The sequence below is a fragment of the Odocoileus virginianus genome, chromosome 14, assembly GCF_023699985.2.
Source record: "Odocoileus virginianus isolate 20LAN1187 ecotype Illinois chromosome 14, Ovbor_1.2, whole genome shotgun sequence".
Classification (NCBI taxonomy): domain Eukaryota; kingdom Metazoa; phylum Chordata; class Mammalia; order Artiodactyla; family Cervidae; genus Odocoileus; species Odocoileus virginianus.
In genome coordinates, this window is record NC_069687.1 from 11,817,969 (window position 1) to 11,843,523 (window position 25,555).

Here is a 25,555-nt window from a genome sequence, read left to right on the forward strand (position 1 = left end):
TGACTCTTCGAAACCCTATGGACTGTAACCCACAGGCTGCTCTATCCAAGGGATTCTCCAGGCAAGAATACTGGAGTGGGTTGCCATTTCCTCCTCCAGGGATGTTATACACCTTAAACATGTGCAAGTTTATTTTAAAAGGAATATAATTCTTTAAAAGTGAAATGAACAGTGTCTCCTCATACTGTGAACAGTGGTTTATCCCTGAGGAGATGTCAGCTGAGTGAAATGCAAAGACCTCTAGAAGACATCAAACCAACAATGGAAAATAGTTTAGGTGTTTTTAGACTTGTCAAACAGAGCTTTGATAACTCTGTCAAAGGATTCTGCTTTGACGTGTGTGTTTCATAAAAGTGTTGTCACATTCATAGGCTGCAATGTGAACCCAGCATTCTACCATAAGCTACTGAATTAAGTCAATGTCCCTGAATTTAATCCAGACTTCACAGCCTGACTTAAATCTCCAGGCTGGAGGAGTCATGACCTTCGGGAGCCCTGTGCAGTCCCACCTGGAAAGGCTTCTTTCCTCCTCTCCACCACTTGCCCAGCTCATCATTAAAGCCCTATCCATTCTTCCCAGCCCTTCCAGGTCCACCTGCTCCCAAGATCCAGCCCCTGACAGTTTCATCCCACTCTTATCTCACCCTCCTTTCTCACCACTTAGTAACTATTCCAAACCCTTGCTTCTTATCTCATTAACTAATGCTCCATGAGTATCCTTATATATTTTATCTGCTTTATTAGATAGGCAAGAACTATCTAGAACCATTGCCTCCCAGCAGCACTCAAGGAAGAGCCCAGAAGTCAGTAAGTATTCATTAAACACAGGTGTGAATATGAAGCTACCTGATAACAGAGTATAATCCTTATCACATGATAACAAAAATAATGAGATCCCATATTTATAATATCATTCAACCCCATAGTACCAACTGTACCTGAAGGCACAGACAACTTACCATTATTTTCAGCATAAATCCTTATGACAGGCATTAACTCAAAGAGCACTTTGGGCTTGGACTCGATAAGTTTCATGTTCCTCCTGTCCCAGCCAGCACCTTCAAGATACAAGCCGTAGACATAGACACCCTCTGTGGGAGGGGCAGAAATGTCATCCTTCATCCACTTGGTGACTTCATTGCAAAGCACCATATTGTCCAGAGCCCAGCCTTTGTTGGCTCGAGTTATTTCCTACTCAGGGCAAGAGCAAAAGAAAAGGATGACATCAGCAACTAAAGGGTTGTCTTAATAGAAAGAGCATAATTGTGATAACAATGTAGCCCCAGATTCAAAAAAGGTAGGATAGTATTTGAAGGGTTTTAAAAGATCCTCTCATAAGCAATACCCGTGCCCTAATTTAACCATACTTGTACTTCAGTGTCAAATAATTTGATGCTTTCTAATTGTGGTTGTGGAGAAAACTCCTTGGACTGCAAGGAGATCAAGCGAATCAACCCTAAAGGAAATCAGCCCTAGCTATTCATTGGAAGGACTGATCATAAGCTGAAGCTCCAATACTTTGGCCCCCTGATGTGAAGAGCTGACTCATTGGAAAAGACCCTGATGCTAGGAAAGATTGAGGGCAAACGAAGAAGGGGACAACAGAGGATGAGATGGTTGGATGGCATTACCGACTCAATGGACATGAGTTTGCGCAAACTCCGGGAGATAGTGAAGGAAAGTAAAGCCTGGCGTGATTCAGTCCATGGCTTTGCAAAATATCGGAGATGACTTCATGACTAGATAACAATTTTAGAAGAAATATAAAATCAAATCAAATATAAAAATAAGTATTTTTAAATCTAAGCTAGCAGCCTGAGAACAAGTTGCTGAATTTATGTTCAGGACAAAGTTAACTGCTGGTGCCCAAACCAGACAATCATTCTGCCTTATTATAAACTACATATTTAAAACTATAATGAAAGAAGAAAGCCCTCCAGAGGAAAATTGTAATAACACAACAGGTAAAAATCAGTGCTATCACCTGTCGCATTGCAGTTAAAAATCCTTGAGGGTTAAAAAAGCCCGTCATCCAGAAGCAGTGGGGTCGGTCATTGAAAACCCAAGAGGTAAACTGGCAGTTTCTTTCAATAAGTTCAGTAAACCAGAAACCCAAGGTACTTGAAACCCAAGATGCCTGAAAGGCAAACATGAAAACATGAATTTAATACAAGTTTAATTCTACTGTGTAACTGACTATATTCACAGAAAAAAACAATGATGAAATATCAATTTCACTCTTAGAATTTAGAAGTCCCTAAGGCATAAATTTCTGCAGGGTTCTGACCTTTAAGATGTCAAATTATTCCTTTTTAATAATATGAAGTATGTTAGAATCAACTAATCATCATGTGAATTCCAGATTAATCCTGCTTGGCATGCTGTTCAAGACATCTGCTGTCAATAAAGTCTCCTTCCACATACGAATATAGTTAAGATCAATTCTGCCACAAAGCAATTAAAACAATTAATTGAATTAAATTTAACGGGCTCCAACTATTTTTCCTTAGGCTATATTTTCAATAGATACATTATAAAACAGCATTTCTATTTATGTAAATGTGCTTATGGCCTTAACAGCACTTTCTATTCTATGAATGACAAATGTAGAAGACTTTCTCCACTTATTTTTTTATGGGGCAAACAACATTTATTTTCTGAAGTTCCTATCTCTTAGAAGGCATTTTTATATTCTCCGATGAAGGGAATAAAAATGGAAACACAGTTCTCCTTACCACCAACAAATTAATTGCATTCATTGCCTGTAACGTTCTGCCTGAATTCACATGTGGAACTCATGTTATTATAACAGGCATGGAAATGTCATCAACATTATCAGCAGTCACACTAGAAGGTATCTCCAAATCATATTTTATAACATTTCACTGTAACTGCACTATTTTATGTGTGAATAAATGTACTGATCAACCTGAATAGATAAACCACTTGAATTTCAAATAGCTTGAGAATTGATATGCCTATTTTACAAGAGACACTGAGATTCCCAAAGACTGTTAATAAGTTGAGTAGAAAAAAGTCCTATATAGAAGGATTTTAAGTTCCAGGAAGTGGGACTTCCCTGGAAGTCCAGTGGTTAATCCCTAGTTGAGGAACTAATATCCCACATCCTGTGTGGCACAGCCAAAAATTTTTTTAAAAGAGATTCTTAGAGACCCTTGGACAGCAAGGAGATCAAACCCATCAATCCTAAAGGAAATCAACCCTGAATATTCATTGGAAGGACTGATGCTGAAGCCGAAGCTCCAATACTTTAGCCACCTGATGTGAAGAGGAGACTCATTGGAAAAGACCCTGATGCTGGGAAAGACTGAGGGCAGGAGGAGACAGGGATGACAGAGAACGAGATAGTTGGATGGAATCACCAACTCAACGGACATGAGTGTGGGCACACTCCAGGAGACGGTGAAGGACAGGGAAGCTTGGCATGCTGCAGTCCATGGGGTCTCTAAGAGTTAGATCCGACTTAGCGACTAAACAGCAATGTTTAAAACGAGGTAATTCATTCTATATCTTTATAGGTGTGTTAACTGAAAGATATGTGTTTATACAACATTTGATCTGAAGGCACAGGGACCCATTAACTAGGGGGTGTCTTCTGGCGAGGATCCCTGTCCCAGAACTGCAGGTGCTGACCAAGCTGGGTCAGCTGGTCTAGTGGGGAATGAGCCCACAATGGTCAGGGACCAGGTAGGTCACTAGCAAGAGGAGAGTCAGTGCATACAGAAAACTCTCTGGCCTCGGCAATGAATTTTTTGCAGGGGAGGAGAGAAAGGGACCTGGTCAAAGCTGATTCTGAGTTTCTAAGCTGTGTGTCTAGAGGGATGGATGGGATGGTGGTTAATCAAATAAGATGAGAAGATAGTAGACGAGCACTCCCCAGTTACCATATGCTGCTTTCTGTCCCACTGCCTTGGAATCTGCCAAAGCCCTGGGTAAGGATCAGAGGCTCAGCACTAAAGGAGCCTCTCCTGAGAGATTATCAGTTCTAACTCCACCCTGTCCCACCATCTCATTTACCCGACTGACCTCCAAAAGTTCCAGTCACCCGGGGACCCAATCTCCTCTCTGTAAGTTGCCCACCCTGGATAACCCCCACCCTCCTGTCTCCCGAGTCCTCCCACCACACGCTCAGCACCCTCGGTGCCACGATCAGCCAACTCCTCTACAAGGACACTCAGGTTCTCATTTTACTTCTCCCAGTAGAAAAACACCTCTTCAAACCACATCTATTTATCATACTATTATATACAGAATGGGTAAACAACAGGGTCCTACTGTATAGCACACGGAACTACATTCAACATCCTGTGGCAAACCATAATGGAAAAGAAATTTTTTAAAAACCCACATCTTGCTGTATATATACACACATATATATAATATTCCATACACAATGGAATATTACTCAGCCTGGATGGGAGGGGGCTTGGGGGAGAATGGATACATGTATTTGCAATCCTGAGTCCCTTTGCTGGTCACCTGAAACTACCACAACACTGTTAACTGGCTATTCTCCAATACAAAATTAAAAGCTTCAAAAATGATAATAAAGTAAGAAGAATGCAATAATGCCATGTGCAGCAACACAGATGGACCTAGAGATTATCACACTAAATGAAGTAAGTCAGAAAGAGAAAAACAGACTCACAGACATAGAGAAAAGAAATGTGATTACCAAGGAAGGAGGTGGGGGAGGGAAGGATGGGGAGTTTGAGATTAGCAGATGCAAACTATTATATGTAAAGTGGATAAACAACAAGGTGCAACTGTACAGCACAGGGAATTAGATTCAACATCCTGTGATAAGCCACAATGGGAAGAATACAAAACAGAATATACATATATAACTGAGTCACCTTGCTATACAGCAGAAATTAACACAGTGTTGTATTAAATCAACTATATTTACACAAAAATTTTATAAAAAGCCCATCTCTCGTTTAGCACAATTAATAATATGCAATCAGTAAGAATACTGTTAAATTATTATCTTGTTACCTTGAGAGATATATACCCACATATTTACAGAAAAAGCAAGGAAGAAGATTTCTCCTTGGAGTGACTTTTGACATATGTGTGTGTGTCTAGGAACATCCCCTTCTATAAAACTAACATCACAAGCTTTGAAGTCCATGAGTTTGGGTTTAAATTCTGATTCTTGGATTTCTAAGATGTGTGATCTGGGAAAACATTTAATCTCCCCTAACCTAAGATCCTCATCTGTAAAATATGGGTAATAAATTGTAAGATTTACACGAAACAGTGCATACAAATTGCCTGGCAGAGAACCTGAGATGTGGGAGACGTTAAGTCATTTTCCCTACCTACAATGTAAAAATACAGGGCTCTAAAAGGATTAGTCCCTAAGCAAAAGAACACTCTTAAGCACATTATCCGTACATGCTTTCACTTGCCAATTACAATTATTCACAACAATAAAGTGATTAGGCAGGATAAGAGCTGACTTAAACATACTTTCTTCCAACGAGCAGGAATCCTGGCATCAAACATGCAGTTCAGAGCATCTCGTAGATTTTCGCTCATGATGATGGTGCCATCGATGGCAAGTTTCAGCTCGGTCAGGGTGCTTCGGACCAGGGTGAGTACCCTCTGCATCCTGTCTATCTCCTGTCTGAGGAAAATGTTCATTGGTTGGAATGGCCCCATCTTCTGCAGTCTCTCCTTCACCTGCCATGGAGACATTAGCACATGAAAAATTATTTGACAGCTACTAATAGTTCTATATGGGGGCTTCCCTGGTGGCTCAGATGGTAAGGCATCTGCCTGCAATGCAGGAGACCCAGGTTTGATCCCTGGATCAGGAAGATCCCCTGGAGAAGGAAGTGGCAAGCCACTCCAGTACTGTTGCCTGGAGAATTCCATGGATGGAGGAGCCTAGTGGCTCAGATGGTAAAGAACCTGCCTGTAATGTAGGAGACTTGGGTTGGGAAGATCTCCTGGAGAAGGAAATGGTTACCTACTCCAGAATTCTTGCCTGGAGAATTCCTTAGATAGAGAAGCCTGGTGTCCAGAGGAGCCCAGGACCCATACAATCCATGGGCTTGCAGAATAGAACACTATTGAGTAACTAACACTTTTACTTTTCACTTTCCCTGGTGGCTCAGTGGTAAAGAATTCACCGCCAAACAAGAGATGCAGGTTTGATCCCTGGGTCAAGAAGATCCCCTGGAGAGGGAAATGGCAACTCTCTCCGGTATTCTTGCCTGGAGAATTACATGGACCAAGGAGCCTGACGGGCTACAGTCCATGGGCTCACAAAGACTTAGACAGGACTGAGCATACACACAATGTTATATTATATACATGGTACTCTAGGGCTTCTGAAAGGGCCCTAAATTTTACAATTCCATAAACAGTAAGCTTGTTTTTAACTGTCAGAAAACAGAGAAGAAATAAAAGAAATATCTGTTAGAGGACAAGCTGATTTTTCATCCCAGGTGAGAGAAGACAGGCAGCCATTAATTCACAGAAGAATATAAAATCCACGTCCACATCCAAACAACAACAACTGCAATTATTGGGAAACATTCACTCACTGCCAATCTAAGACTTGATTATACACACATGGACACACACAAGCAGATGTGTATGTTTATGCAACAATTCTGAAAGTGAGAGTGAAAGTGAAGTCGCTCAGTCGTGTCCAACTCTTTGCAACCCCGTGGACCCAGCAGGCTCCTCCACCCATGGGATTCTCCAGGCAATAATACTGGAGTGGGTTGCCATTTCCTTCTCCAGGGGATCTTCCCAACCCAGGGATCGAACCCAGGTCTCCCACATTGCAGGCAGACACTTTAACCTCTGAGCCACCAGAGAAGCCCAACAATTCTGAAGGCTGTCTCAAAAAACTAGATTTCTGTTTTTAAAGCTTTTTATTTTTTCCATCAAAGCATCTGTCCATCCACTCACCCATTCATTTCTGTCTTGCAAGTATTTATTCAGAGTCTTTTGTGGATCAGATATCATGCCAGTCTGAATTGTTCTATCTTAAGCAAATTCAGCAAAACGAAGATGACTCTTCTAAACTCCATACATACCACCACATTTATTTATGAAAGTAAATGGCAACCCACTCCAGTATTCTTGCCTGGAGAATCCCGTGGACAGAGAAGCCTGGCGGGCTACAGTCCATGGGGTCGCAAAGAGTCGGACACGACTGTGTGACTACCACTTCACTTAATATATTTTAGGCACTTTCGTTGCTTTATAAATATTTCAGCCACTGCTAGACATGAATGACTGCTTTCCTGATACTATAATGAAAGGCGCTTATGAAAGCTGGTAACAGTATTGATTTTCTCCAAGCAAGTGATCAGAGTTTCTTCCACAGGAAATGATTCCCTTGGTGAGAGTTCTTTGAGTTCAGTCTACGGTGAAAAATTAGCAGCCGAAATGGCCTGCTTCATGGAAAACAATAGGGTGCTAAAGAAACAAAATGCAGAATTCCATCTGAAAACCAAGTGGAAAGGGCAATATATAAAGAAACTTGGTGGTCCTATGACAGAAATGTCATAACATTAGTCCAAGTAATCTCTTAAGACTACAAGGAAAGTAAGCCACTTACTTTTGCTTTTAGCAAAGATTTAAACATGTTATCACGGTAAAGCTTTTCACAATACACGCTAAAATGTCAAAAAAATTAACATAATTGTCAGTTTTGCTTAGAAGTTACTTGATATTAAAAGGACAAATTGGGGGGACTTCCCTGGTGGTCCAGTGGCTAAGACTCCACCCTTCCAATGCAGGGGGCCCAAGTCAGGGAACTAGCTGTCACATCTTGCATGCCACAACTAAGACCCAACACAATCAAATAAAATACATTAATTTTTAAAAAAAGAGAAATCAATTTCCAAACCCCATGTGACAAAGAAGCTGCAGACTTAGTGATATAATTATAGACTCCCTGAAATTAAGAAGGCCTGGATTATTTTTGTAAAATAATTGATGCTTTACTCTAAGAATACATTATTTTCCTTTGAACAAATGACATTATGAAGTGCCTCCAGGAGACATTATAGAAAAGCAATTCTAACCCATCAATACACACTTATAATTTAACTATGAAGATTAACTCTCTCATCAGACTTAATATTTATATTTTGAAATGATTACATCAATAGGTTCAAATACTTCTTTTACTGCTTCTTCAAGAAGTAAAGTCTTTAAATAATTTCTTTAATTTCAGAAAAGTTACTTTTGCCTTCCTTCCTTCTTCCTGAGACTTCCCAGGTGGCACAGTGGTAAAGAATCCACCTGCCAAAGCAGGAGATGCAAAGATGTGGGCTCCGTCCCTGGGTTGGGAAGATGCCCTGGAGAAGGAAATAGCAGCCAACTCCAGTATTCTTTCCTGGAGAACTCCTATGGACAGAGGAGCCTGGTGGGCTACGGTCCCTGGGGTCGCAGAGTCAGACACAACCGAGTGACTGAGCACAACACTGCTTCCTCACCGCCCCCGCACCCAACCACCCTCCACATCCACAGCTGTTTGCCAGGATGCCATCAACTCACTTCAAAAGGACCATAGTCCGGGGGCAGCTTCTCCAGCATGTCATCAGCCAGCCGGGCCACCATGGCCTCCCGGGTCTCATCCCCTCCGCCAGAGCTGTCCTTGGGCTGGATGCCCAGGATGGTGTCCAGCACATCCTTGGCCAGCTTGCTCTGGTAGGTGATGTCGGCGTTGGGGTGCAGCCCGAACACCTCGGGACTGTCGTAGGTGGGCAAGCTCTGAACAATAAATAGCCACAGTGAGCTCAGACTGTTGACACAAGCCCCAGTTAAATCACACATCTTAGCAAACAGACATGATTTTATTAGGATAAGCGTTTACATGATATGTCTTATTTGCGGCAGGCTATGACTGAGCGACTGAACTGAATTGAACTGAACCATCTCAACAATTTCTCTAGGAAAGAATCAAAAGTGGGACTCCCCTGGTAGTCCAGTAGTTAAGAATCTGCCTTCCAATGCAGGGGATGCGGGCTCAATCCCTGGTCAGAGAACTGAGATCCCACACACCTCGGGGCAACTAAGCCCATGAGCCACAACTACTAAGACTGTGTGCCATAACTACTGAGAGCAGACACTGCAACGGAAGACTCTGAACGCGGCAACAAAGATCTTGCGTGCCAAAACTAAGACCCAATAGGGCTGAGAAAATAAATGAATATTTTTTTTAATAGAATCAAAAGTCGTCCTGAAAAGAAAATTAACATAAGCCCATGGTTCTTTAATGTCTGCACTTTAAGCAAATTGATTCAGAGACACTATCTTATTTTATAATATATTTTTATAATATATTTTATATTATATATATAAAATTATAAAATAGAAAGGGAACTATGGAATGGTATTTTGCTTCTCAATGGTCCCATCTAATTCAAACCAGTTGTTTAAATAAATGGTGTATAACTAATCGTTACTAAAAATAACAGTTTTAGCAATTATAGCCCAATAAAACCAGAGGTGGGGAATGTACTCCCTCCAAGGAGGAGAGAGACTAGGGAAAGTGAGAAATATTAAAAGAGCAACAAAGTTAGAAAAACATAGAGCAAGAGACATTAAGATGTAGAAAAGTGAAAGCCTCTCAGTCATGTCCGACTATACAGTCCATGGAATTCTCCAGGCCAAAATACTGCAGCGGGTGGCCATTCCTTCTCCAGGGGATCTTTCCAACCCAAGGATCGAACCCAGGTCTACCCCCAGTGCAGGCGGATTCTTTACCAGCTGAGCCACCCAGGAAGCCTAAGAATACTGGAGTGGGTGGCCTATCTTCTCCAGGAGATCTTCCCGACCCAGGAATCTAACCAGGGTCTCCTGCATTGCAGGCAGATCCTATGCCAGCTGAGCTATCCGGGAAGCCTTAAGAAGCAGAACAGCAGAACTAGCAGATAAATACTACCCCAGCTACTTGAACAAAAGAAAATTTACCTATAATTTGACATATACTTCTATGTGAGAACTGCATACTTAACTTTATTCATGGTTTCCCTCCCTTCTAGTCTATTATTTTATTCCTTTTTGCTTAATGCCTTCTTATGAGCTAACTCAAATTCCTATAAAATGAGACGTGTATAAATAAATATATGTGCAGGCATACCTAAATTTACACCTTCGTATGCACTTCTCCTCTTCACTGAAAGTGATTTAAAGGCACATATAATACAGTTAAGACAAATATATTTGTAGATTTGAATTAATAAAAGTGTACGGCTGATGATATATGGTAAACTCATTACACACATATATCACAGAACCTCTAAATATACTGATAAATTTAGCTCTTTGGGGCTGTTTTGCTTTAGTTGGTTCACCCTGAGATAAATCTTAGAGGCAAAAGAGATCGCTAAATAATGATCTAATGAATTCCAGGTACAGAGACAGAAAATGTAGTTACTTGAAAGCACAAATCAAGTTTTCCTCCAGATTTCCTGTCAAAATCTTATTCCTTCTCAGAGCCAGACTTTAAAGTTGGAAGTGATTTCCCGCCCCCCCCCCCTCCCCAGGGATATTTGGCAGTCTGGAGACATTTAAGGTTGTTATAATGGGGTAGGAAGTGAAACTGACATCTAGTGGGTAGAGGACAAGGGTGATGTCAACATTCTACACAGGACTGTCCCCCACCCCTACAAAAATGTATTCAGCTCCAAATGTAAATGGTGCCAAAGCTGAGAAACTCAGTCTTAGAGGAACCTCTTATACAGAGTGTGTTTCTGAGAATACTCATATGCTGTCCATCAAGTCAGGATTAAGAAACAGATGTCATGGAATAAGGTAAATGCTTTGAAACACAAAACAAAATTGAGTATAGGGCACTGAGTATTATGCCCTACACAAAAGGGCATTGGTGTAGGTTCCCTGGATCTAAATCTCCCCAATCTATCATCTCTCCAAAGAAAATTCCTCACTGGGGCATTAAAAGAGAAGGAAAGTGGGACTTCCCTAGAGGTCCAGTGGTTAAGGCTCCGAGATTCCACTGCAGGGGGGGGCATGAATTCTTCTTGTCCCTGGTCAGGGAACTGAGTTCATGTTGACAAAAAGAGAGAGAGAAAAAAGGGAAGGAGAGAACCAACACAAAACATACACTCAGAACAAATATAAACAGTTTAGTCATTAGATGAATATAAACATATGAAGACAACATCTCTGGTGCTCAGAACCTTCCACGTTCAGTATGTATCGCCATTAAAATTTCTTTTCAAATAAGTATGAAGTATAAATAAATAACAGTAAAAAAGTCACCTGGCTACAGATATTTGCTCTATGCATAAAATTCTGAAGATGACCAACCTGGATATACTGAAGATAGTTATCCACTGTGTTGCATTTTGGAATATTGTAGCCTTGGTAGAAGCTGAAATCTGGTCCAAACATATTTTCACTGAACCAAACCTTAGCAAGCGTGTTCAACAGTCTCTTGTCATAGTCATCAGTGACTCTGCCTCCATACTGAATCTCTCCTATCATGTAGCGGACAGTGGTCCAAGAGACACCCTGGGAAAAGTTACAGAAGGAAGGTGCAGAACTGATTACTGTCTCACCCCCATTTTCCCTGCCAAGTAACACCCATGCATGCATCGTCATCACTGTCATCCATGTCATCTGCTCATACACTCATTCATTCACTCCTCAGTAACTAAAAAGTGCAGAAAGAAAATTAAATAGACAAACATGAGGGGAACTCAAAGCTCATGATTTGAAACAGAGTCTCCTGCATTCATGTACTTCTTGACTTTGATTTCAATAGGAAAAAAATGCTTATTTTTTTTAGAATATTGAGGCTGTTCCTTAAATAGCACACATTCAAGAGTATGTGGATAAAGAAGTGGTATGTGTGTACAATGGAATATTACTCAGCCACTAAAAGGAACAAAATAGGGTCATCTGTAGAGATGTAAGCGGATCTAGAGTCTGTCATACAGAGTGAGGTAAGTCAGAAAAACAGATATCATATGTTAACACATATATGTGGCCTCTAGAAAAATAGTACAGATGAACCTATTTCCAAGGCAGGAATAGGTACGCAGACATAAAGAATGGGCATGTGGACATAGTGGGGGAGTGGAAGGGTGGGAAAATTGGGAAATTGGGATTGACGTATGTCCACTGTGTGTTAGTCACTCAGTCATGTCCAACTCTATGCTACCCCAGGGACTGTAGCCCACCAGGCTTCTCTGTCCATGGGGATTCTCCAGGCCAGAGTACTGGAGTGGATTGCCATGCCCTCCTCCAGGGGATCTTCCCGACCCAGGGATTGAACCCAGATCTCCTGCACTGCAGGCAGACTCTTTATCATCTGAGCCACAAAGGAAGCCTCATACACACACTGCCACATATAAAATAGAGAGCGAGTGGGAAGCTGGTGTATTGCACAAGGTGCTCAGCGCGGGGCTCTGTGATGACCTAGAGGGGTCGGATGGGGGTGGTGTGGGGGAAAGGTATAAGAGAGAGGGGACATATTTATGCACATGGCTGATTCACTCCACTGGACAGCAGAAACTAACACACATTTTAAACCAATTATATTTCAATTTTTAAAAAGTCATCTAGACTCTAAATTTTAGGGGGTTTAGGATTTTAAAAAACAAGCTTCTTCATCCATTGCTCCCTCCCTTCAATAGATCCTGTTAGGTTGTCTTACTTGTAATGTCAACTTGCCTTGGAGAAATAAAAAGATAATTAAAATGTGTTCATTTTTTCCCTGAAATTAAGAGGTTAGTGTGACCCAAGTTGCTACGGCTTAAAGAGGATGACTTTGCCAGCACAGAAAACCACCGCTGTTACAGGATTTCGCCCAAGGCTGGTGGGGGCGGCGGCGGGGGGTCCTGTTAGCTCAAGGATTCAAGCCCCAAATCACCCAAGGCAGAAAGCAGTGTGCACAAAGTACCTTTTTGAGATCCATGTCATCTAGGTGGTTCTGGACGAACTGCACTGTGGCATTAAAATCGGCTTGGTTAAATTCATAGGGGATGTTCCAGCCCAGGGGCCCGAACTTGCGCCTCTCCTGGACCGTGGAGTGCAGGAAAGCCACAGCATACAGCATGGGCTTCCACTGGGCCACGGCACTCACATCCAGCAGGTCCTGGCTCACCCCTGTTGAGGTCAGTGGGGAAAAACTGTCTCATCTCTCAAACATCTTTATTTTCTACCACTTTTAGAAGTTATTAATCATTGCTGTAAATTCCTGATATTAAAATTCACTTATCTTGAATCATCTTTATCATAGTCATGTGGCAGTTGTAATTTAACTTTTGGGTACCCAGAGGACATTTCTCTGAAAAATATATACAGAGATTTGAGGGGAGTAGGGTCTCACTCACACGGATAAAGCTCTTACCAATATAACAAGAAAAAAGTGGGGATAAAAACGGTGGCAAAATAAAATACTGCTACTATTACTACAATGACTATTAATAATATACATTATTATTATTATTATTATTATTATTATTATTATTACTACTACTATGAAGGGCATGTACACAAGTTGCAAATACTTCTATATACTCTATTAACAATTTAATATTAATTAGAATACTGTATACAGTAGTCCATTGCTATTCAGTAGCACAAACCATTAGATATAAAATAAGCAAGAAGGATGTATTGTATAATATGGGAATACAGCCAGTATTTTATAATAACTATAAATAGAACATAACCTTTAGAAATTATGAATCACTATATTGTACAGCTGTAACTTACATTGTACAGAAACTATACTTCAATTAAAAGGAATAATAAAAAATAATAAAATTTAAAAGAAGCCCTTTGAAACCTGAGTATATTCTCCAAATTGTAATTATGATTATTATACATATATATATTCATCACATATACAATTATAAATGTTTTCATTTGCAAACTGTTTTTACAGACATCATCATTCCCCATCTACTCTATGAGCAAAAATGTGAGCCTTGTTAACAACTCCAAAAAATATATTTGTAGATTTTTCAAATTTATATGTAATAACTAAGTTGATGATTTTTATTAAATACACTATTATAATTTAAATTTATCATTTTATTATCTTCATTTTAGATATGAGAAAACTGAAACACAGGTTGTTTGAGTGATGAGCACCCATGAGAATAAAGGCATTTGTTCAGGAAGGACCAGAAGCAGGATTTTCAACTCCAAGCTCATGCTTTTTCTGTGACCATGAGCCTCAGACAGGAAGGTATGACACAGAGGGGGCGAATCTATTGGGAATAATCTTGGCTCCAGTTGGGGCAGGAGGGGCGTTTGGGTCTGATTTGGTTGCTGTGGTCAGATTTCTAACTTCGCTCACATCCCAACATCCTCACACATGAGATAAAGGCAGAGGCCATAATTTTAATTCAGCTTCTTGTCTTGGAAGAGGCTACTGCCCTACTTTAGGTATGGAGCATGAAGACCATAAACAGCAACATTATCCAGTTTAGATGTAACATAAAAGGGCAGCTGTCTAGCAGAGAAGGTTGTGGTTGTTAAGTTGCTAAGTTGTGTCCGACTCTTTGCAACCCCATGGACTGGAGCCCACCATGCTCCTCTGTTAATGGGATTTCCCAGGCAAGAATACTGGAGTGGGTTGCCTTTTCTTCCTCCCGGGTATTTTTCCAACCCAGGCATCAAGCCCGTGTCTCCTGTATTGGCAGGAGGATTCTTTATCACTGAATCAAGTGGGAAACTGAATAGTGTAGGCCAAAGGAGAGTGATACTGGGGAAACAGGAAAAATATAAGGTGGAATCCAAAGATTTGAGACCCTAACATGGCCAAGGATACTTCACGTGCAGCAGGACAGAGGTGGCTATGCCCTCACCATCATGTTAAATCATAGCACCACTTGCTATAACTAAACTTATCTAATTCCTTTTCCATAATGTCTTTAAAGAAAACAATGTAAGCATAAGAACTTCCATAAACTTGGAAGGATTCCTCGACTCACCACCGTATGTTCTTTTCAGTCCTGCCCGGAGGCCCTGGGGGGGCTCATTGGCAAATTTGATGGACATCTGAAGGAGGGTGATGGGAAACTGCTTGTGAACCTCGGTTGTCATCCACAGGCGGAAAGAGTCATGTACAAACTCAGTTTCTATAATTATATCCATTAGCTCATCCATGAAATCCAGTCCCAGATGGCAGTTCTGCAGAAGAGCCCATCCTCCCTAAGTCAGCAACAGGAAACGGAAATTAGTCCATTTTCTGTTTCATCCAGAGATCCAAATTAGTACCTTCTTCAGAAATTAAGTAATTAAAACTTAACAGGAAAACACAGTAACCCCTATAAATTAATCTAGATCAAGTCTAAGAATAGGATCAGATTTAACTGAGATAAGTTACATTTTTTCTTGTCCCACAAGTGTGTCTGATGGGATGCCATTAGCTAGTAATGGACTCCAACTCCATGGTTGGAGTCATGAAAAATCACCAAAGTGAAGCACAAAAAGAGAGTTCCCAGAATACTGGCAACAGGGTTTACATCCTGTAGAATGTGTGAGCACCTTCTCTGGGGAATCAGACTATTCTAACAAGAGTCTTAGACGATAATAAGTCATATCTCTGATACACATTATTCTATGTGCATAAGAAGATTCTTTGTACAAGGCAACACAGGCAAAAATTTAGGTCATGCAATAATTTGTCATTTTAGTTGCTAAGTTACATCTGACTCTTTTACGACCCTATGAACCATAGCCCGCCAGGCTCCTCTGTCCATGGGATTCTCCAGGCAAGAATACTGGAGTGGGTTGCCTTTACCTTCTCCAGGAGATCTTCCCAACCCAGAGACCAAACGCAGGTCTCCTGCATTGCAAGGCGGATTCTTTACCACTGAGCCACCAGAGACGCACCAGTAATATTTATTTCAATATATAATCCATAGAATAATTTTTCTAAAATCATCTACAATACCCAGATCATAATCGTGCTTTATTTTCTTGACTGTACTTTTGGATCATTTGGATTTGATTGGTGTAACCTGAGATATTATTCTTTGCAAAAGATAAATAAGTACTAGATCTAAAATCTTAATCAAGTTACATGTAAAACTGATCCTTTTGGAATGTCACATATCCCCTTAAATTTTCTTCAGAAGTATATAATGAATAAATAACTATGGTGGCTCAGAGGTAAAGCCTCTACCTGCAATGCAGGAGACCTGGGTTTGATCCCTGGGTCAGGCAGATCCCCTGGAGAAGGAAATGGCAACCCACTCCAGTACTCTTGCCTGGAAAATTCTGTGGGCTCAGTCCATGGGGTCACAAAGAGTAGGACACGATTGAGCAACTTCACTTCACTAATTTTGTCCTATGAAAATTTAATTGATACTGTTCACAATTCAAAAAAAGGAGATTTAAATGTGAAACATAATAACAAAAAGGCTTCAGATGCTCTTTCATTCAGAATACAAGTGACTCCTGATCTAAGTTTCTTAGGTGAGAATTTTGATGATTCAACCTCATCCATGGAAAAGGAATCCCTTAGCCAAGTTTGCTTCTTTGGCCTCACTGCTTTCTGTATTAATATTCTGTGTTCTTCTTACTGAGCAGATCTTCCATTTTACTATTTTGGAATAGTTGGCTCATTCTGGCATAAAACACTACTCTCTCTGACAAGTTTTAAACATGCTCATAATAGTAAAAATCTTTTCCATTTGACTAGAAATTAAACTACTAAACAGAAAACACAGATAAATTGAAGGCTAAAAATATTCCATTTAAATTCTAATTTAGCTTCCTGAAACTATAATTATTTAAGTTAAATCATTATTTATTTTAAATTCATGTTAAATAAGGGTCCTGTGAATGTTAGTGTCTTTGTTTTCTAAGTGCGGTACTAGCAGAAGGAAGAAGGCAAGGTTGGGGGTCGGGGAGGCCAAGAGGAAGGAGAGTCCAGGACTAGACCTGGGATTCTGAATCATGGATTATTTTTCATCTCAAGAAAATCCGAGATACCAAGGGAACATTTCATGCAAAGATGGGCTCAATAAAGGACAGAAATTATATGGAAATAACAGAAACAGAAGATATAAGAAGAGGTGGCAAGAATACACAGAAGAACTATACAAAAAGATCTTCATGACCCAGATAATCACGATGGTGTGATTACTCACCTAGAGCCAGACATACTGGAATGCAAAGTCAAGTGGGCCTTAGGAAGCACCACTACGAACAAAGCTAGTGGAGGTGATGGAATTCCAGTTGAGCTATTTCAAATCCTAAAAGATGATGCTGTGAAAGTGCTGCACTCAACATGTCAGCAAATTTGGAAAACTCAGCAGTGGCCACAGGACTGGAAAAGGTCAGTTTTCATTCTAATCCCAAACAAAGGCAATGCCAAAGTATGTTCAAACTACCACACAAATTCACGGCAAATAGATGGGGAAGCAATGGATACAGTTAGAGACTTCATTTTCTTGGGCTTCAAAATCACTGCAGATGGTGACTGCAGCCATGAAATTAAAAGACACTTGCTCCTAGGAAGAAAAGCTATGGCCAACCTAGACAGCATATTAAAGAGCAGAGACATTACTTTGCCAACAAAGGTCCATCTAGTCAAAGCTATGGTTTTTCCAGTAGTCATGTATGGATGTGAGAGCCGGACCATAAAGAAAGCTGAGCACCAAAGAATTGATGCTTTTGAACTGTGGTGTTGGAGAAGCCTCTTGAGAGTCCCTTGGACTGCAAGGAGATCAAACCAGTCAATCAAAGGAAATCAGTCCTGAATATTCATTGGAAGGACTGATGCTAAAGCTGAAACTCCAATACTTTGGCCACCTGATGCAAAGAACTGACTCATTGGAAAAGACCCTGATGCTGGAAAAGATTGAAGGTGGGAGGAGAAGGGGATGACAGAGGATGAGATGGTTGGATGGCATCACCGACTCAATGGACATGAGTCCGGAAGTTGGTGATGGACGGGGAGGCCTGGCGTGCTGCCGTCCATAGGGTCACAAAGAGTCGGACACGACTAAACAACTGAACTGAACTAAAATACATTTCAGTCATGTGCTTTCTGCCCTCCCAACTGCAAACTAAGCACAGCAGCCAGCACAGAGCACAAGAGAGGCCCCTCCCTTTCACCAAAGCTGGCGGCAGGGCATGGCTTGATGGAAGAGGCAAATACAGAGGTTCTAGAACCCAACAGACTCAGTTCTAGACTGGGGGAAGGAACCAGGATGCAGCACAGTGGGAAGGTTCTAGAGTCAGCAGCTGGGACCTAGAACCCTGTGGTTTCATGGTGCACCTCATGTCTGATGGCTGGGGGGAGACAGCCAGTTCTGTCCGAAATGGGGGGGGGGTGTTCCCTGAAGGGCACAGAGGGGTCTTGAGATATTGAGGGGAGAGCTCAGGCTTAGTGAAGGAGGCATGGAGTCTGCTCCAAAATAGGATGGAAAAGCATCTACACCACAACTGCATGTTCTCGAGTAGGAGTAAGAGGCAAGTGGTTCTGCCACCCTGTAGTTGGCCAAAGGGTGCAGGCAGAGGGAAGCAGAGGGGGAGGGAGCCCATGGCAGAGCCAGGAACCCCAAAGAAGACTGTGCTTAGTCACTCAGCCGTGTCTGACACTTTGCCACCCCACGGACTGTAGCCCACCAGGCTTCTTTGTCCATGGGGATTCTCCAGGCAAGAATACTGGAGTGGGTTGCCATGCCCTCCTCCAGGGGATCTTCCCAACCCAGAGATTGAACCCAGGTCTTCTATATTGCAGGCAGATTCTGTACCACCTGAGCAACCAGGGAAGTCCATTAATACATTTTATATGTGGAAATTGAGGTTAAGGTCCAGGGACTGACTACAAATTGACCTGCCAAAATGTACACCCTTTAGAGTCTTACTGTGTGTTGATGGTGGGGTTTTTCTCCCCTTTTCATTAAACCTGTGAAGTGACAGAAAGGATGGTACAGATAGAAGGACCTTCTAAATGACTTTAATAAACGACCGTGCGGATACCAGGAAGACTTCATGTGGCTGGAAGGAGCCTCTGGCTCTTCGAGGTGGTGACCCAAGTGTTCATATCAGTTCAGTTCAGTGGCTCAGTCATGTCCAACTCTTTGCGACCCCATAAATCACAGCACGCCAGGCCTCCCTGTCCATCACAAACTCCCAGAGTTTACTCAAATTCATGCCCAATCGAGTCGGTGATGCCATCCAGCCATCTCATCCTCTGTCGTCCCCTTTTCCTCCTGCCCCCAATCCCTCCCAGCATCACACTATTATAAAACTGGATCCATCTGGACACCTAAGATTAGACCAAAGTAAACACACAAGTGTTTTGGAGCTTGAGTTCCAGAGATGAAATAGGACCTTCTGCATTCAGGTAACTTTAAGTTCCTCAGAGTGCCTCAGCTCTGAACTTGTCCCATTAGCAGGTCATCACGTGGCTTCCAGCTACAATGGCCCCAGACCAGTCCTGAGCATGGCCTACGCTGGATGCTCTTGAATTTGCAAGCTGCCAAGGGCTCTAGGAGCCCACCTGGAAGGCGACAGGCCAGGTTTCCGGAAAACCTCTGGTACTACCACACAGTATTGGCAGATTCCTGGCCTCTGGAATCTGGGCCAGGCCTAGGGGACTCCAGGGCACAAAATATGCATTCTGGATTGTCTTGTGGATTCTAGAGGGCTGTGGATTCCCCAAGCAGATCTACAGGGGCTGGAACTTGAGGCACAGAGAGGGAGCTGTGAACCCCAAAGAAGGTTCGGGACCTGGAGCAGGGTTTAGCACTATGCAAACAGGTCCGGAAATAAGATGCTCTCACTGGGCAAGCTTCCCAGAAGTCAAGGCTCAGCAGAAAACATTTTACATTGTATTCATTTTTTCATGAAAATTTTCTAACAGGTATCATGCTTTTACCTGTTTAGCAAACAGAACACAACACATAAATTTCAGTGCTTTAGGATTTCTAAGTTCTTTCCTGCATTGTTATCCTATAAGCTGTAATGTCAACAACAGAATACAAAAGTAGACATCAGGTCTCACGTTCGCCATGGTCTGCTGCAGGAGCTTGCGAGCATGGATCTCCTGGCCCTGTCCCATGGACACGTAGCGGGTTTCTATTTTTAATCTCTTCCCCAAGGCGATGATGGAGTCTGTGGGGTCTGAGCCCATAGACAGGAGACAGATGAGCGGTGTCCGAGGATCAGATTCCTCCCACGTCCTCTCCAAGTCCAGGATAATGCCCTCTGCATACTTTTCTCCCATGGAGTCCATGATGTACTTACGGGCCTGCCAAAAAGAGTACATGGGTCAACAAAACTAGCTCCAACCCCTAAAATTCATAATTCAGTGTGGTTCCCAAAATTCATTTTCGCAGATCATCTCAATGATGTTCACAGTAACCCCGCCAGGAAAATAGGGCAGAGGGGTTGTTGTTTTTTTTTTCTTGTGGGTTAATCTCTTTATTCCCTTGCTTGCTTATTTGTTTGAATCCTCACTCTATCTGCCTTCAATGTGGGAGACCCAGGTTCGATCCCTGGGTCAGGAAGATACCCTGGAGAAGGGCATGGCACCCCACTCTAGAATTCTTGCCTGGAGAAGCCCATGGACAGAGGATCCTGGCAGGCTACAGTCCATGGGATCTCAAAGAGTCGGACATGACTGAATGACTAACACTTTCAGACTTTACTTGCCAAAAACACAATCATACATTTAAAAGACCAGAATCCAGATTGGTCGAATCCTTGTCTGGGACCTCTTTTAATACACTGTCTGCTTCATACTATACAGAAGGTTTAAAATATTTGGCAACTCTATTATTGAGGATGCTTTAAAGGAAAAGTGTGTGTGTGTGTGTGTGTGTGCGCGTGCGTGCATATGCGCTCAGTCCTGTCTGACTCTGTGCAACCCCAGGGACTGTAGCCCACCAGGCTTCTCCGTCCATGGGATGTTCCAGGCAAGAGCACTGGAGTGGGTTTCCGGGATCAAACCCACACCTCTGCGTCTGCTGCACTGACAGATGGGTTCTCTACCACTAGCGCCACCTGGGAAACCCAAGGGGAGATTTTAAGCATTCAAATAATCAAGTAAGCCGTACAATGCCCGGGATTGAATGGATACTTAACAGATAATTACTGTTAAATGACCACTTATGTGAAGAAATGTATTGAATACTTATTGAATTAATTAATTTTAAAGGTTTAACCCAACTGCACTTGGAGCACAGGATGCCACTTATTTTTATATCTCTTAATATCCAGTTGACCAGACCCACTATGTAATCCTCTAACGTAAGTATTAATATAAACAGTTCCTGGTGGTTCAGACGGTAAAGAATCTGCGTGCAATACAGGAGACCTGGGTTCGATCCCTGGGTGGGGAAGATCCCCTGGAGGAGGGCAAGGCAACCCACTCTAATACTCTTGCCTGGAGAATCCCACAGACAGAAAAGCCTGGCAGGCTACAGTCCATGGGGTCACACTGTTGGACATGACTGAATGACTAACGTTTTCACTTTCACACATTTTTTACAGCCTTCTGAAAGGTACTTTAAAAGTTTGGTTGACGTGTTCTTCAGCATTTCCAAAAGTCTATTTGTGTATACATTCATCACAGCCATTGGGCAGCGTGCTTGGTGATCAGAAATGACTTCAAAGCCCGAATGCCCAGGTGTACCCCAAACTGCAGGTGTTTCTCAGCCACAGGTACCTAGTACATCCATCATGGCAGCATCTCTCAAGATCAAAGTGCTTTCTCCTCTAGCCTAGCAAGGAGCTCAAAAAGCCAAGGTGTCATAGAACTCAGCATTGATCCCACATGGAAATTTCTATCCAAGCTATGAGCTACTATACTGTTCCCTACATCAGGGGCCAAGTAGTAAATAGTATATTTTGGTGGCCATACAGTCTCCGTTGCAACAAATTAACCTATCACTGTGGCATGGAAGCAGCTACAGAGAGTCCATAAACAAATGAGCCCATGTTCCAGTAAAACTGTATACACCCTGGAATTCGAATGTTGTATAATTTTTGCATATCACAAAATACTGTTTTGAGTTTTCTTCAAGCATTTAAAACTACAAAAACCATTCTTAGCTCAGCAGCTATATAGAAACTAGCAGTAGCACAAGACATCCTCTGATATACGTTGTTCTTTCAACCAAGGTTTTGACTGTGTCTGCAGTCACGCTCAGCTGAAATGCTGAGAATAAGCCTAATGCTCTTCTGGGGAATAGGGACTGAATGCGTCTACAGGGTAGACCTTCTCATATGCTCCCTAAGAAGGTGTCTGGTTGAAAAATCATCCAAGAAATCTAATGTGAGAATAAGAACCTCACAGGAGAGAACAGGTTTGCAAGGGGCCTTCTAGATCTTGCTTAAGACTTGGATGTTATCATAAGTGCCATGGGAAGCCATTAAAGGAAGACCATAATGATATTTCCATTTCTTCTATAATACACAAGATGGACTAGAGTGGGCAAGGTGAGAATAACCTAGAAGAGACCCAATGGGAAGACACGGCTGTTGTCAGCCTAAGGATGGTAGGCCAGGATGAAGATAACAAATTTACAAAGGAGTGGGAGACATTTAAATTTCCTCATTAACCCCAATAAAGTGTGAAAAGAATTAAAAGGGAAAGAAGGAAGGAAAGAAGAGAGGAGGGAAGGAGGAAAGGAGGCAGACAGTGAGAGAGAGAAGGAAGAAAAGTCTACTTGAAACTTCTACATTCCCCTTAAATAAGGCAACCGTGTGACCATTCATTTGGGCAAGATAAAAGGAATGAAGTTGAGAAGAAAAATCAAAGGAAGGGTGATCTCAGGGCCCCGAGTTGCAAAACTCATTTTTCTTTTCTGACTAAATCATTGAATTTGGTTGTTTCCAAGGTATCTAGGAGGACTGGCAGTTAGTTACTCTGAATGTTTAAACAGTCCTGGAGAGCAAAGGGGAAAACTCCCTACCTTCTATGAGAAACTCCAGCCTATTGTTATTTTATGACTTATTCTTAAAAGCCCATTAAAAAATCAATGTCTGGGAAGAGTAACATTTAACTTTTAGCTGTGAAGGCAAGACACCACAAGTCTATTTCATGGGTAAACTTCCATGATGGAAGCAGATGAAAAGTCTTTGAAAAGATGGATCTTCTGGAGGCAGGGCTTACATTTAAACCTGAGTATCACTCAAGGAATTTTAGGCAAAGCTTCTTCTCACATCAAGGTTTATGACACATCTCAGGGTAACAACTATGGGTTTGGGAACTCTATACTGCCCTGTAGACATTATCTCTCCCCCCCAGTAACTGATCAGTCTTCCTATTCAACAAATACTACTTTACTACTAGCAAAATGGAGTTCCCTATCTTTTCTGAGTTGATGTAAAAATGATATGGAAGAACAATACATTACCTTTATGTTATACCAATATGCCCATCTTAAAAACGTAGTTTCGACTACCCTACTATTAATATATAGCACAAGGGAAAAAAGGAAGGTTCAATCTGTTTGTAGGACATATATTAAGTTAACATTAAAGATGCATTCCAATATTTGTCTGCAACAGCAGGAGCAGTTAAATTTTCATTCCACTTATGCAAAGTACCTAGAAGAGTCAAATTCATAGAGTCAGAAAGTTACACTGGTAAATGCCAGGGGGCAGGGTAGGGATGACGTAGGGAGGGAAAATGAGGACTTAGTGTTTAATGGGGACAGAGTTTCAGTTCAAGAAGGTGGAGAATTCCAGAGATGGATGATGGTGAGAATTGAACAACAATGTGAATGTACTTAGTGTCACTGAACCATATAGTTACGTGTGGTAAAATAGTATGTTTTATATTATGTGACTTTTACCACAATTTAAAAAAAAAAAAAAAACATTTAAAAAGAAACCAAAAAAAAATTTTTAAAAACCAACATAGTTTCCTCATTCACTCTGATTGTACCACTTAGGTCAAAAAGAAAATTAGTAAATCACTTAGCCACTTGTACACCTCAGTACAATTATTTCTTGTTTATTTTTCCATTTTTCACAACTGCATTGTTGGAAAATTAGACAGAAGCCCACATGAAAATTCTCATGGGGGTTAACATGTTAAATATTCTTTAAAATTTAAAAGGAAATTCTCCTTTAAAATATTCTCTTATTTTTAACATATGCACTTTTTACCTGGGCAATGGTTCTGTCAGGACACCAGGATCTAATAAGAAGAAGACGTCGAAAGCAGTCAAGAGATTTATCATAGGCATTTGGAAGGGCTTCCTCCTCAGGGTTTTCCTTATCAAACCAAATTTTCCACATTTTCTCATTTCTTGATATCTGAAAATACCAGGGGATAAGAAATGTGTCACACCACAGAAAGATCTTTCAGTAAGACTTCACAGATATTTTTCTGACAATTCCAGACATGTGTGAATGATATCCTGTGTGTGTGCGTGCTCATGCGTGTCTGACTCTTTGCAACCCCATGGTCTGTAGCCCACCAGGCTCCTCTGTCCACAGGATTCTCCAGGCAAGAACACTGGAGTGGGAAAAGGAAATGATATCCCTTGACTATTTTTTAAAATTTTATAGCCTGGTACCAAAAAGTTTGAGAGTCGAAAATCAAATGTGATTTGCTCTAAAGTCAGTCTGTATTAACACCAGCCTACAGGCCCCTTTTAAAGGGAGAACCCTGCTGTGTCATTTCTTCTATGCCTTTGTGGTAACAACTATGTAAAGAATAAAGAGATCAATGGAAATTCATTTTCACTATTTTAAGGAAATCCGTTTTGATCCATGAGATCTCCCAGGATCAAGAATCAAGTCTCATTCACTTATGTTTCCTCATTTCCCAGGATCATTCTTGAAAAGACATTTAATACATGTTTATTATTGAAGCTTTCTGGTCAATACTCTTATCAATCTAGAGTCATTTAAAATATAGCACTTAATATCATCAAGTGAATAATCACACTTGCTTCATTTGGGCAATTGATAAAGGGGAAGAAAAAAGACAGTTCATTATCTCTTGAAGCTTACAAAAATTGAAAAGAGATAAGCATTAAACAAACAAACATCCCACAATCACAGAATAAGTCAGATCTGCAGATAAACATGATCTTATGTTCTCTTGTATAATTCCTTTGACTAAGCAACCTAAATGTCCATCAGCAGATGAATGGATAAAGAAGTTGTGGTACATGTATAAGTGGAATATTTTTCTGCTGCTGTTCAGTCATGTCTGACTCTTTGCAACCCATGGACTGTAACCCACCAGGCTTCTCTGTCTATGGGATTTCTTAGGCAGGAATACTGGAGTGGGTTGCCATTTCCTCCTCCAGGGGATCTTCCCAACCCAGAGATCAAACCCACATCTCTTGCATCTCTTGCACTGAGAGGCAGATTCTCTACCAGTGCACCACCTGGGAAGCCCGCAGTGGACTATTACTCAGCCATAAAAAGGAACTGAATTGGGTCATTTGCAGTAATGCAAATGAACCTAGAGTCTGTCATACAGAGTGAAGGAAGTCAGAAAGAGAAAAAGAAATACTATATATTAATGCATATAAGTGGAATCTAGAAAAAATGGTACAGATGAACCCATCTGCAGGGCAGGAATAGAAAC

General features: G+C 41.4%; 1 protein-coding gene across 1 annotated transcript in view; it reads right to left on the bottom strand.

Moving 5' to 3' along the window:
• DNAH5 (dynein axonemal heavy chain 5) overlaps nucleotides 1–25,555 on the bottom strand; it is a 239,614-nt gene that overhangs the window by 12,607 nt on the left and 201,452 nt on the right. The window contains 9 exon segments of the mRNA XM_070476407.1: nucleotides 960–1,191; nucleotides 1,985–2,137; nucleotides 5,497–5,709; nucleotides 8,551–8,766; nucleotides 11,329–11,532; nucleotides 12,926–13,131; nucleotides 14,970–15,189; nucleotides 20,003–20,248; nucleotides 24,118–24,267. Coding sequence (XP_070332508.1) covers nucleotides 960–1,191; nucleotides 1,985–2,137; nucleotides 5,497–5,709; nucleotides 8,551–8,766; nucleotides 11,329–11,532; nucleotides 12,926–13,131; nucleotides 14,970–15,189; nucleotides 20,003–20,248; nucleotides 24,118–24,267 — 1,840 coding nt within the window.